General features: G+C 44.2%; 1 protein-coding gene across 2 annotated transcripts in view; it reads right to left on the reverse strand.

Annotated features, from left to right (window-relative positions):
• Positions 1-2,405: 2,405 nt before the first annotated feature.
• Positions 2,406-14,259, reverse strand: part of SPINT1 (serine peptidase inhibitor, Kunitz type 1) — a 34,623-nt gene continuing 22,769 nt past the window's right edge. Inside the window, exons 4-10 of one of the 2 annotated variants that reach the window (XM_083450593.1) lie at positions 13,998-14,168; positions 12,938-12,964; positions 11,964-12,089; positions 9,502-9,552; positions 8,336-8,506; positions 7,072-7,128; positions 2,406-5,053 (exon numbers count right to left, since the gene is read on the reverse strand). In XM_083450593.1, the coding sequence (XP_083306719.1) occupies positions 4,845-5,053; positions 7,072-7,128; positions 8,336-8,506; positions 9,502-9,552; positions 11,964-12,089; positions 12,938-12,964; positions 13,998-14,168 (812 nt within the window). In that variant the 3' untranslated portion in view covers positions 2,406-4,844. The remainder of the gene's footprint in view (positions 5,054-7,071; positions 7,129-8,335; positions 8,507-9,501; positions 9,553-11,963; positions 12,090-12,937; positions 12,965-13,997; positions 14,169-14,259) is intronic. The other variant, XM_083450594.1, reaches the window with a different exon arrangement.

Here is a 14,259-nt window from a genome sequence, read left to right on the forward strand (position 1 = left end):
CCATGTTTTTAAGTTTGGTAATAAGTTGCAATTCAGCAACTTCTCTTTCCAGTCTATTTCTGAAATTCTTTTGTAATAAGGCAGCTACTTTGTAGATAGGTAGATTGAGAATCATGGCACGGCAGCAAAAACAAAATCCATATTGCACCATGCGCGAGGCTTGTTGCAAATGCACCAGTGATTTAGGAACATAGGAGGCTGCCTTTTATACTGCCTGGCAGCAGTTTTCCCTGGTTTCAAATGGGTCTCTCCCGACCCCAACAGAAGATGATGGGCATTGAGCCTAACACCTTTTGCATGCATAGCATTGTGCTCTACCACTAAGCCATTATACTTCTTGTTCCCAATAATTCAGAGTGTCTTAAAAGGGGAACAGACCGTAGTGCCAAGGAGCCGTGCACAGGACCCTTGTAATGTAAAAAGGTAAAGGGACCCCTGACCATTAGGTCCAGTTGTGGCCGACACTGGGGTTGCGGCGCTCATCTCGCTTTATTGCCAGAGGGAGCCGGTGTACAGCTTCCGGGTCATGTGGCCAGCATGACTAAGCCGCTTCTGGCAAACCAGAGCAGCGCACGGAAACGCTGTTTACCTTCCCGCCGGAGCGGTACCTATTTATCTACTTGCACTTTGACGTGCTTTCGAACTGCTAGGTTGGCAGGAGCAGGGACTGAGCAACGGGAGCTCACCCCGTCGCGGGGATTCGAACCGCCGACCTTCTGATCAGCAAGTCCTAGGCTCTGTGGTTTAACCTACAGCACCACCCGCATCCCTTCCCTTGTAATGTAGTTCAGGTCTAAAAGGGATGTGTGAAGAGGACACAGAACATATTCACTCCTGGCTTTATCCTGCTGTGCTGTGCTACCAGCCTAAAACTTGAGCAAACAATAGTTTGGGATAAGACAAATACAACTCCAAGCAGGAAAGGGGAAAATATGTCCTCCTCCTTTGCTTCCTCCTGAAGGTGCCACTAGAAGTACAGGACAATATGCATCTGCATATCACTTGATGAACAGCACAAGTGGGAGAGTCATATTGTGTTCACATTGCACTTATGGGCTTCCTATAGACATCTGGTTGCCCAGTGTGAGAAAAGAAAACTGGACTAGATAATAATAATTTTATTATTTATACCCCACCCATCTGGCTGGGTTTCCCCAGCCAATCTGGGCGGCTTACAGCATATATTAAAACATAATCAAACATCAAAAACTTCCCAAAACAAGGCTGCCTTCAGATATCTTCTAAAAGTTGTATATTTCTTCATCTCCTAGATATCTGATGGGAGGGCATTCCACATGGAGGGCACCACTACCGAGAAGGCCCTCTGCCTGGTTTCCTGTAGCTTTGCTTCTCGCAGTGAGGGAACCGCCAGAAGGCCCTCGGCGCTGGATCTCAGTGTCCGGGCTGAACGATGGGGGTGGAGACGCTCCTTCAGGTATACAGGACCGAGGCAATTTAGGGCTTTAAAGGTCAACACCAACACTTTGAATTGTGCTCGGAAACGCATTTGAACTTATGTAGCAGGGCCCTTATGTACTTGTGTTGGCAATATAATCTGACAATCTTAGTCATGTTAATCCCTTGGAATCAAGAAACCATGATCAACTGCAGAGATAGCTCCACAGGATCAGTCAGGCTTCAAAACAGTCAGCCAACTAAGTTAAGGAATGTAGTTAATGGGTTAATTCTCCATCAGTCAGCAGAAGTGACTCATTCCCCACAATGAAGGTATTTTGTCTCTCTCCTATCTGTTACTGGGCAGATTTGGCAAGTAACTTGTGTATAAAAGGGCTGCAGAAACTGAGTCAAGCGGTTAAGCTCACCCCTTGATCAGGACACTAGACTTCTGTCGATGCACTTTTAATGTGTATCTGCTATGTTCTCATGATAATCAGGGTGTCGCAGCTTTGGTGTCGTTTTACCTTTATTTTTGTGATTTTATTATTTTACTAGGCCGAGTGCTGTGACTGCCAATTGTTTAAAAATTATGTTTTATATACTGTCTGCTGCCTCGGGCTTTAACAAAGGCCAGTCACTCATAAACCACCCCATAGCTATAGGTTACAAGGAGACTTATTTGAGCAAGCAGGATCATGCCCGGTTGCATTTTCTCCTTATTCCAAACTAGTCTGACTGGTTGAAGGCCCAGTTTGAGGTGACACCTTTTTCCTCAGTCAGTTTTGGGTCCTAACATGCAGGAAGTGACCTCACAGCAGCAACCCTCTGACCTACTTGCTACCTGGCTGAAGAGCTGGGCTGGATCTACCATTATAGTGACTAACAAAGTTGCTGCTGTCTTATGAAATGTCTGACTGCCTCTTCCTTTCCCTGAAGCATTTTGACAACAGCGACTCCTGAGTCCTTCTCAAGTCAACCACAACAAAATAACTTTCCAAGCAAGGAAGTTGCTACAAACAAAATATTTTATTAAAATTTACATCTACTGAGGGAGAGAAATCCAGAACTTAAGGGCTCAGGAAGCAGAGGTTTGCAGAAAGGGAGCAAGGGGGGAGGGAGCAGATGGAAGGAGGGCAGAACTAGCAGATATAAAATATATTTTAAAAAGGTGGAGTAACCTGCCAACCACAGAAAATAATGAATTATCTCCTGTCCCATTCCTTCACGGCACATTGGTGACCCTCACCATCATCTTCTCATTCTGCCACTTCACTGAGCATTAACAAAATCTGGCTCTTGGAAAGAGCTGTTCCCTTCTCTCAGTGAATTATTTTTGCTGGTGCAAAAAGTCCTTCTACACACACACACACACACACACACACACACACACACACCCCTCATTAACACCACAAAAAGAAGACACAAATATTCTCTGCTCGCTCTCTCAACTTCACAGCAGAGGGCATTTCCAAAGCAGCAGACAGAGCTATATACATTTGCATTCCCAGTACAGAACTGTACCAAATTCATCTCAGACAGCAGCCCACCTACCCACCACACAGAGAGGGTATTTTGTCCTGGTTCTTAAAGCAACGTTTTGTTGGATTCTTAGTAGGGTGAAAATGGGAGTTGGCTGATTAGCTAGAATGGGCCCATCTACTTAACCCAAACATTTGTGAGGGTATCTGTGCCTGAAAGTGTCTGGGAGTCACATGGAAACTCTCAATGATAGCTGCTCTAGGCTCACCATACAGCTTACCCCTATCACATGAATCCTTTTCACAAGCATCCTCCATACCTAGAGGAATGTATGCATGGGGGAATAGCGTGGCCCCCACAGAGGTCCCATTCACATGGCATGCCTACGCACAAGCAGCTGTTATATGGAGGGTAGGGAGAACAACACCATGGTTCATGATACTGAGGAGGGCATTGCAAAAATGTAGGGAAACCCATGGAGGATGGATCTTGTTCAAGCTTCGACAACCACAATCAATTCAATACTCAGGACTAATGAGGGGTAGCCAACATGGTGCCCTCTGAATGTTGCTGGAATCCCAACTCCTACATCAGAATGGAGCGGGGGGTGGGGGGGTGTAAAAAATATATCTGTTATACTGAACAATAATGAACAGCAGCAAAAGGACAATAGCTTGCCTTGTCATCAGCAACTTCAAAACAGTAAATTGCAATTGGATTTATAAATTATATGCTTTGACAGCTAAGACAGGTGATAAATGAGGAACCGGAACATACATGTCCTTCATTCACCCAGTTCATTTCTGTTCACTTTGGAGCAGAAGCTGCTTCTCTCTCTCCCTCTCTCCCCCTCTATATATATTACTGTAGTCCACCAAAAACCAGTGTCTTCCAGCTTCCACAGTGCTCCTTCTGAAGCTCTCGTGAAAGCATGTAATGGGAAATCAGTAAGTGGTACTGGCTTGCAAATAAACAATTGGAATTCCCTATAACTGGGGCCATGAGGGCGGGGGAATAGTTACTGCTCCACAAGATTCACTATGTACTTGGGAGACCAGCTAGTTAACATCTTTCTAGTCACATTTTGATTCTATAAAAATAAATACATACAGGTGCAATATTCAAACTCAAGAACTAGTCGTTTAACATTAAAAGCAGAAATGGCAACCTTGGGAGGTAGGAACAGGAAGGAAAATGTCAAGGGGAATGAATGCAGACCCTGATTTTCAGTCATTTAGGAACAATTCAGCCGCACTTCTTAATATGTTCAAATTACGTTTATGGTCATACTATATATTTTATGTTCCGTGCACTGCATCATGCCTAGCGATTAACATGCAACAAGGGCTGCAATATATTTGGGAAGAGGCCAGATTCACTCCGGTGGTGTATCAAGCTTCTTTTTGATATCGTCTTGCTAGAAAGACTGCCATGTGCAACCCTGAGTTCACAATGGTCAAGTATGAGAACCTGCTCAGGACTCTCAGAAGTATCATGAGGTTTGAACTACTTAGACCCTTAGCACAGAGAGGGTGGCTCTAAGATGGCAGGACTTTCAAGAGAAACAAAAAGGAACTAGGCAGAAGTTCACACACACACACACACACACACACACACGAAATGTAGATTTGAGCAGGTTTGCGAAGGGATGAAATCCATACCAAAAAAATCAAACCACGACTCCTTCAATAGGTACAGTAAGCCCTCCGTGACAGCTTCCTCTGACAGCATAGTGAGCCACTGTTGTCATTACAAAAGTGGGGGGGGGGTACTGTCCTTCCTCTTCCTCAGAAGCTGTCACATAGTCAGAACAATCGCTAGGGGCAGTAAGATGGCTGGAATTGGACAGTCTAAGGAAGGAAGCATGGAGGAAGAGGGACATCCTTCAGCCACAGGCTTTTGTTTCAGAAGTATCATCAGTCAAGGCAACTGTCCCACTCCCAGAAGTGGAGGGAAGCTCTTCCGGATCAAATAGGCTTCGTAGTACTGTTGTAGACAAGGTGCTCCGTGTCCTCGGTGGTGGAGAGCACAGAGGAGAGAGTGGAGTTGGCGGCAGTGGCTGGCTGGCGCCGTCGCCGGTACGTCTTTCTGTTCTTCAGGAAAAAGTAGCCAAGGATTGCCAACACTATCATTATGCATACAGCCAGGAGGACTGCAATGGCCGTTTCGAAAGAACCTGTGAGAGATTTGAGGGGGGGGGGAGAATCAGGGTTAACCAAAGCTGCTATTTGGGCCTTAACAAGCGTTAAGAAGGAGGTGCTGTTAACGTATTTACAGTAAAGGCTGGAGCAGCCCAGGATCTGAGGCACCCCTGGTGATTTTGCTGCTTGCCTTTCCACACTCAAAATGGCACCTGTCCTCTTTTTGCGGGGTTCATCCAGTGAACCGCTTCTGACTTGGGTAGGTGTCCTAGGCTGAAGGCACTGATCTTGAGATGCAAGATGCACTTTTAACGTGGGGTGCCTAGCCATTTCACAAACAATAAGCAAAAGGTGATTATGGGTCTCTTCCCAGAGCCCTCTGCAACAAGGACTTCCTGACAGAAGTACAGTGGTACCTCAGGTTACATATGCTTCAGGTTACATACGCTTCAGGTTACAGACTCCGAGAACCCAGAAATATTACCTCGGGTTAAGAACTTTGCCTCAGGATGAGAACAGAAATCGTGCTCTGGCGGCATGGCAGCAGCAGAAGGCCCCATTAGCTAAAGTGGTACCTCAGGTTAAGAACAGTTTCAGGTTAAGAACGGACTTCCGGAACGAATTACGTACTTAACTCGAGGTACCACTGTACTCCATGGTGCGATTCCCTCATCAAGGTATGTAACATGCAGATACCCGGAGGTGCAGAATCCCAAGATACCATCTTTTTCCGTGTATAGCATGCCCCCATGTATAAGACGACCCCTATTTTTCTGGACCGCAACAAAAAAAATTGGGGGGAGATTGCCCAGAGTTGTTAAGCTATTTGGGGGGGGGGGGAGCAGCCACGCCTCACCACTATTGTAAATAACCCGCCCAACTGCCACAGCAACCAATCACACACCCAATCACCGCTGCCAATCTCCTGCTGGCTGCTGCCACCAATTGCCCGGTCCCACCTCTGCTATCCGTGTATAAGACGACACACAATTTTTGCCTATTACTTCTAAGGAAAAAATGTTGTCTCATACATGGAAAAATATGGTAAGTGTGTGCAGACTTGCAGCCTAAGGCTACAATCCTATACATACTTACAACAGATCAATCCCATTGAACTCAACAGGACTCAATTCTGAATAGATGTGCCTATGATAGCATGTCAAATGCATGTTATTTCTAGAGCACTCGCTTGAAAAACCTTTGGTTTTAAATTTCACTGTTGTGAGGAATGTTGGGAGATGGTGGAATGAACTTATATGACTTTAGTAGAAATATGATAAGGATTTAAGATTTTAGGATTTAAGGATTTAAGATTTTTTTAGATTGAAGTATAGATAAATTTTAAGATTTTGATGGGAAGATAAGGTTAAAATAGATTAAGATAATTAAACGATAGTAAGCAGTGAAAGATGGAAAGGATTTGCTGACTTAATTATTAACTGGAATACAAAAAAGGGAGGTGGGAGGAGGTCGAGGAAATAAGTTATTGAAGGATAGAGATGTGAAAAATGGATGTGTTTTTAAATGTTTTTGTTTTTTCTCTGGTTGGGTGGAGGTATTGTCTTCTTTTTTGCTTTTTTGATGTATTTCTTAATTTTTTTATTTTTCCCCTCTTTTTTATATATATACTGTGTTTTTTCTTTTTTTCCTGTAATTATAAAACTTTTAATAAATATCATTAAAAAAAAATAATTCACTGTTGTGATTTGTAGTCATAAGCTGTGTGACTAATTGTCAGCCGCCTAGGTCTTTTATTGAGTAAGTGGCATATACTTTTTGCTAACTAAAAACATAAATTACTTTTAAGAAACAATGCAGTGGATGAATATGTAACACACATACGTGATGATGGCATGTTTCTAAAGGCAACAAGTTACGCGTCATCACTTTCTTTGTACAGAAGTATCAGGATTCTTCCCATGCCTCCTCCCAGTTATCATATTTTCTAAAATACATGGCAGCTTACAGCCGAAGCAAAAGAGACAGACAGCAGAGACTGAGGAGCAAAGAAATAAGTGTGCTACTAGAGCATTGTAGAGTTCAGTTTACATACTTAAACCTGCCTGCCGGGCCTCATAGGTGCTCCATCTCTGGCCAATCAGATCTTCCTCTGTGGAGGAGAGAAAGAGAGGGTTGTATAATGATGCTTGGAATCATGGCAGATGCTCCTTCCTTGAGGCAGTTTCATACAGTGCACTTTTCATATTAAAACTCTCCCAAAACTTTCCCTTTAAGTCATATCATATTTTCACCCCAACAGTTCAATCATATGTTCATTTATTATTTTTATTTTACTTCTTAGATTTATATACCGCCTTTCTCTGCTTTCCAACAGCTGGATGAACAATTAAAAAAGAAACCAGAAACCAGAAAGAAAAAGAAGGGAGTGTGGGAGGAAAAAGAAGATGGTGACAATGAAAAAGGTTTATGAGGCCAACAGTTCTTTTGGGGATGCAAGGATACTCACAGGCGATGATCATGCAATAAGCCGGACTTTATGGCTTATTGTGGTATATTTATTTTATTGTTTATTAAATTTGTATACTGCCCTTTATCCAAAGATCACAGGAAGAAGTGGCTGATTGCTCCCGCTTTGCTTATCCCCTGGTGCAAGTGGAATAAACAAACTAGGAAGCTGGCTTTCTGTTACACCTGAAGAAGGGATCGGGGTTAAATGCTTCCTACCAAGCCACGATTGGGAGGCCAGTCACAAACCAGGTTCTTCCAGGGACCAGAATCAGCAGTTGCTGTCAGCCAGCAGTCTATTACTGAGCTAGATCAGGCATAGGCGAACTCAGCTCTCCAGATGTTTTGGGACTACAACTCCCATCATCCCTAGCTAACAGGACCAGTGGTCAGGGATGATGGGAGTTGTAGTCCCAAAACATCGGGAGGGCCGAGTTCGCCTATGCCTGAGCTAGATGAACCACTGGCCTTGTTTGGACTCAGGCAGCTTCTCACAAGAATACAGAAATGCTACGTTGGGTCAAATCAAGAGCATTTAAGCATTCTGTCTTTTAATAACAACCAGATAGATGCCACAGAGAAGTTCAGAAGCAGGTCATGATAAGCACCATTATTTGTTAGTTCCCACCATCTAGTACTGAGAGGTATAAATATGTCAACCTCTGGCTGCTAAACACCAATCTGTTAAAACCTTTCATGCTAGAACAGACACAACAGGAGAAGGGTCTGTGACTCCATATTCTGCTGACCTCTGGTCTGCATGGTGCCAAGAATTTACTCAAAAAACATTTACTAAGGAAAAGATGCCCCACATCTCCTTGCCCACCTCTTTAGGTCCTTTTTCTACTTACTTGTGACACCTTCGCAAGATTTCATACACACTTCCTCCTCCTCAAAATTATTCTTGTTGCCTTCACAGCCTCCATAGGTGAAGCGACGGCATTTTTGAGCAAACGGGTTGTAATACCAGCGAGGTATGCTATCGTCACATCTCCCAGTATCTGGCATATCCACACAGTGACCTGCCAAAAAAATATTATTGAAATGGTTTTGTATCAGGACATTCGTTAATACCTGATCATCTGATAAAAATTATTTAAATTGGCCTACTGCTTTCTTAGCACAACTGCCTTCAAAAACTGACTTTCCCCATAACCACTTGTTGCTTCACTTTATTTCTGTTCTAACTTTTTTTGGCAACTGTAGTCCAGTTTTCCTTAGCCTGACCCCCTCCAGATATTAAGCTTCCACCTCATCATGGCTGACAGTTGGCCACGCTAGCTGGGGCCAATGTGTGTTGCAGTAATGTAGCTGTATCTGAAGGGCACTAGCTTGGGCAAGGCTGGCCCAGGTATTTGAGGATAAAAAACAAAATGAACTCGTTCAGTGAATGATTCACATTTATGGAATCCTTACCTCACATTGTTAAAAGTTTCAATTGCATTTTTGCAAAAGTTTCATTGTTTCACAGTAACCAAGAGTTGTAGTCAACTAAGTCCTGCTCAGTGTTAGACCTATTGAAATTAATGAGCCTAAATTGGTCATGCCCATTCATTTCAATGGGTCTACCCTGGGCAGAACTAGCATTGGACAAAACATGGGTGCGGTCATACTTTATATGCCAAAAGAAATTGGTTACTCTTTAAGGTGCCATACAACTTTTGCTGGTTTTTCAAACCAGTTGAAGATTAAGATATATTTTTGTTCTTTGAATAAAAATTAATGCATTTAAAATACTTGAACACTACTTGAAAATGCCTAACTTTAGTGTTCATCAAAATGATGCATATACTAAGGAGCTGAGAAGTGCTACTGTCCCTTTGCAGGAAAGCCTTTGGTACAGTTTATTCTTTTAATTTGAGCAAGGTAACTGCAATCCATCTCCAGTCCTTCTGGAACAGCCACCCTTTCCAACCCCAATTACACTTGGAGAGATGCAAATGTAAGTAATCAAATTGGTTATTAGCACATTCATCCAAAGTAGACCCCACTCCACAGGCATTCAGGATATACTTACTTTGGCTGCTGGTAACATTGATATTACGTAATCGATTGAACCCTTGCACATCTGGAAGAAACACAAAAGGGGAAGGGATAGTTCACATAATGGTTCTTTCGGTGTGATGACAGTGCAAATAATCAGCATGAAAGTCAGAAACTCCCTGACCTCTTATTTAAATAGTTTATCCCTGTTGTTTTGTTAGTAGTTCTCTGATCTTCCCCATTCACCTCCTTATTTGTTTCTGTTATCAATTTTAGACATACCAGACCAGGGGTAGGCAACCTAAGGCCCAGGGGCCGGATGAGGCCCAATCGCCTTCTCAATCCGGCCCACGTGTTTTTACATTAGTAGAATGTGTGCTTTTATTTAACATGCATCTCTGGGTTATTTGTGGGGCATAGGAATTCGTTCATTATTGTTACGATTTTTCAAAATATAGTCAGGCCCACCACATGGTCCGAGGGGTGGTGGACCGGCCCACAGCTGAAAAAGGCTGCTGACCCCTGTACTAGATAGTAATAAGTAGACCTGTATGTATGGCCTACTTTAAAACCAAAACACCACAATAACATTTTTGCATTTATTTAACTGAAAAGCAAGAAAAGCTGAAATAAAACTAATTCTGGGAAATGGAACAGATTTGTATGTTCTCATTTTGCAAAATGTATCTGGCAATTTTTAAAGTATTAAACCTGTTGGCTGGAAGATTTCCTCTCTGGTTTCTGAGATTTTAGTAGACGTTGCCCACATACTTTTCAACAGCAACTGTGAGTGCTGTTGCTTCTGTAGCCCAAACAGTACCACCCACAAGAGGGAGGTATCAGCAGGCTTAGGGGAAAACCCAAGGTTTGCAAGACATTTTGTTAAACAAAACAGAACACTACACAAAAAGTGTGTGTGTGTGTGTGTGTGTGGGAAGTGGGTGGCGCTGTGGGTAAAAGCCTCAGCACCTAGGGCTTGCTGATCGAAAGGTCAGCGGTTCGAATCCCCGTGGCGGGGTGCGCTCCCGTTGTTCGGTCCCAGTGCCTGCCAACCTAGCAGTTCGAAAGCACTCCCGGGGGCAAGTAGATAAATAGGGACCGCTTACAAGCGGGAAGGTAAACGGCGTTCTGTGTGCGGCTCTGGCTCGCCAGAGCAGCGATGTCACGCTGGCCACGTGACCCGGAAGTGTCTCCGGACAGCGCTGGCCCCCGGCCTCTTGAGTGAGATGGGCGCACAACCCTAAAGTCTGTCAAGACTGGCCCGTACGGGCAGGGGTACCTTTTACCTTTGATTGTGTGTGTGTGTGTGTGTGTGTGTGTGAGAGAGAGAGAGAGAGAGAGAGAGAGAGAGAGAATGACAGAGAATAACAATTCAATAAAGACTGGGTATTCTCCGTGGCCACAGACTGCTGATTGATTGTTGGGGTGTGTACATGTGCAGAATAGAGAAAACTGGAGCACAGGGAAACTAAATGGAATGGCTGGGATCCTAAACAGTGCACTCTACGCAGCAACATTTTCCTTTAGTCCCCCCCCCCCCCAATTTAATGAACAAGAAATAAAAAAATCAATGTTCTCAATAAGCCACATTTTGCAGTCCTGTGAAATTGCAACGGACACTTTGACCAGAAATACAAACAAGAGCAACGGGAACATTCGCAAAGGGAAATGCAGGACGTTGCCATTAAAAGCTAGTTCACACATGCCAGCTGGCTGCTTCTAGCATACTAGCATACATGCATACTAGCTCATCATAAAATCTCTCCTCACTCAATCCAAATACAGAGTCCTGCGGTACAACATCAGCACGAACAAGGCAATACACTGCTACAATCAGTAGTCGGCAATGATGCTGGCGATTGCAATAGGTGGAAATATATTGATGGTGCCTCTATTCAGCCCTGTTTGCTTACATTTCTCCACACAAGATCCTGGAGAGAAAGAGGAGGGTTCATGTAACAGTGTGTGGAGGGGAGAGAAATGCCTGATTTGCACGAGTGAAGCAGTCCTTACGCATTTTTAGATTTCAGAGGGGACTGTGATTTCTGTATTGGACTGATTAAAATGAAATAAGGTATGATCCATCTTTGGTGGTGAAAGAGAGGGAAAGAGAAGACTACCATCCCGCCCTTTCCAGCTTCAGTTCTGTGAACTTGTGGAAACGGTTGTAGCAGAAGAGATAGTAGATCTGATAGCAGCTTCAGTGGTCTGTCCCAAAATTGTACAAACACAAAAAATGAGAACAGAACATGACTTCCTCTCCTGGGGTGGGGAGAGAAAAGGACCATGTTTGCCACCAGAGGGTGGCTGCTTCCACCTGCCATGGTCCACCCCCAGGTATCTCTCTAAGGGAGGAAGTGCCAGGAAAACAGCTAGAGTGTTTCTGGCCTTTTGACTCCAGATATAATTTCCCTGGAGATGCCAAGGCCTGCATTCTTCTGGATGTGTGGTATGATTATGCCCATTTTCAAAGACGTCACAGCAACACCTACTTACACGAATCACATAACTTCTCGTCTGACCCATCTGAACAATCTGCAGTTTCATCACATTCCAGGAAGCTGTCAATACAGCAGCCATCGTCACATTTGAAAGAGTAGGGCAGGCAGTTTTCATTGCACACTATAGGGGAAATACAAACCAGACCTTTTGGTTCTCAGCAAAGACAGTGCCCCCTTCCGGACGGGGACATTTGCTTCAGATCAATCATCCTTAGGGCAGACCAGGACTAAAGATTGTGCCAGTGAGAGCAGTAAAGACAAGAGCTTCACCATGCCAAGAAAGCTACCTCTTTGCAACACGGCAAGCACAGAGGCCAGAGACCAGTCACCAGTATTTGCCACTGAGGCTCAAGTCAGCAAGAAAGTGAGAAAGGGTGGAGTCATGCAGATATACAGGCAGAACCCGCAAAGCCAAACCTTAGCTTAGGGAGAGAGCACAAAAGTGTTGCAATGTGCTGTGCCGGGCCACGGTTTGTCTTAACGTATTGTCAAGATCTGGGCTCGGGGTTAAGTTCTCTCCTCGCTAACCATGAACTGTAACCAAGGTGTGTTACTGCTCATGGTTAGTGAGGAGAGAACTTGACTCAGGGACAGACTGTGGCTTTTCAAATTTCAGCGACGTCCTGCGCAAGGTCTAATTTCAGCACCCCCAGCTTGTCTCTCGCCTTCCGTTCTGCTCAATTTATGACACCGTAGTTGTGATGCTCTGTGGCGCCCCCTAGCCCCAGCACCCAGTGTGGCAGAACCAGTCCTGCTGCCCTAAATCCACCTCTGCTTAACTGCGAGCCCACCTGCAGGCAGAATGTTAAGCCAATCCTTGGCTCAGCTGAGTACAGCATGGCAACAGAAAGCACCAGGGAAGAGCAGAGTGGCTGCAGGTTCCACTCTAGGAATCTGCACATATGGGCCATCTCCTAAGCCCAGACTTGGCTTAGTGTTCTGGACAAACCAGGCCACTGAAATGCTTACCAGGCTCATTTCGCTTTTCAACAGCACCTAGAGAGATTAGGAGGGGGAGAGATTGCTGTTTTTCAGAAATTTACATGCAAGTCATTGGTTCTCATCTAAAAATTCAGACAAAACAATACTGCTTTATCTGTTAAAAGATTTCCCCTCCTTTTAAATGCTGTCATGCACACAATTCATTTCCAGCTACACTACTGTGTTGGAGGGGCCACAGGAGAAAAAGAGTTTTTTTAATGTGGTTTCCCAACAACACCCTTCTAGAATTAGTGAAACAGCTGTCAGTCATTCCCGATTCCAAAACCTAGCTAGCTTTTAGCAAAGTACAAAAAGTCACAGGTTACAGAGACTCAGTGAACTCACTGCATTTAAAGCTATTAAGATTCAGCCAATGCCAGGGGGCAGAAGTATGGGAAAGAACATGACTTGTGTGTTGCAAAACTCAGCATTCCGAGGTTATGTCCTGAAAGGATTGCAGGCAGTTTGACCACAAAATTGAAGGTGAATTTCCCCAAGGAAGTGATTTACAGAGAGCTGGCTTCAGGTACCAGGCCTGTTGGCAGACCCACTCTGTTATTGGCCTCTACAGCCATAGCAGGCACTGTAACTCTCCAGCAGCTTGACTTTACCCCCCCAATGGCACACTCTTCCATTGTCTCTCAAGACAGACGGATGCCAGCAATGTTCAATTTTTAACTGAATGCATTTCTCGCATGCGATGATGAGCTCTGACTAGAGAGATGGGGAAAATCCCATGTTGCTTGGCTAGAATAGCCGGTCCTCATCAATCTTTAAAATAAATGCTTTGCAGGAACTGCCACAATTTATGATCAGTTCAGCATTCAAGATGTTGGAACAAGTCCCAGGCTAATTATTGCTTCCAAATTTATGGAGATTTTTAATCTCCCCTCAAAAAGCCTGAGCACATCACATCGAGACTTGGTAGACAGGTTCTTCCTCCACCCCTTCAAAAATTAATTCTCAGTGGCATCTATCAAATGACAAATGTTTTCTCACTTGAATCTCTGAAATCCAGAAAGGAGGGATTTTCTCAAAGGAGACCAACCTTGGACATTCTTGCAGGCAAGTTTACATTCTTCTTCTCGTATGTAATTGTTCTTGTTGGGTTTGCAACCCCCAAAGGTGAATTCCTGACACTGCTGCGTTTCTGGATTGTAGTACCAGCGAGGAAAGCTAGCCCGGCAACGTCCCACCTTATAAGGAGCCAAGCAGTGCTCTAGAAGAAACACACACAGTAAGTATCAGAGAAAACACTGGTTAGAAAGCACTGGTTAGGTTTAGGTTTAGCTTATTCCCCTGATCTTACA

The sequence above is a fragment of the Podarcis tiliguerta genome, assembly GCF_965153285.1.
Source record: "Podarcis tiliguerta genome assembly, chromosome: 1".
Classification (NCBI taxonomy): Eukaryota; Metazoa; Chordata; class Lepidosauria; order Squamata; family Lacertidae; genus Podarcis; species Podarcis tiliguerta.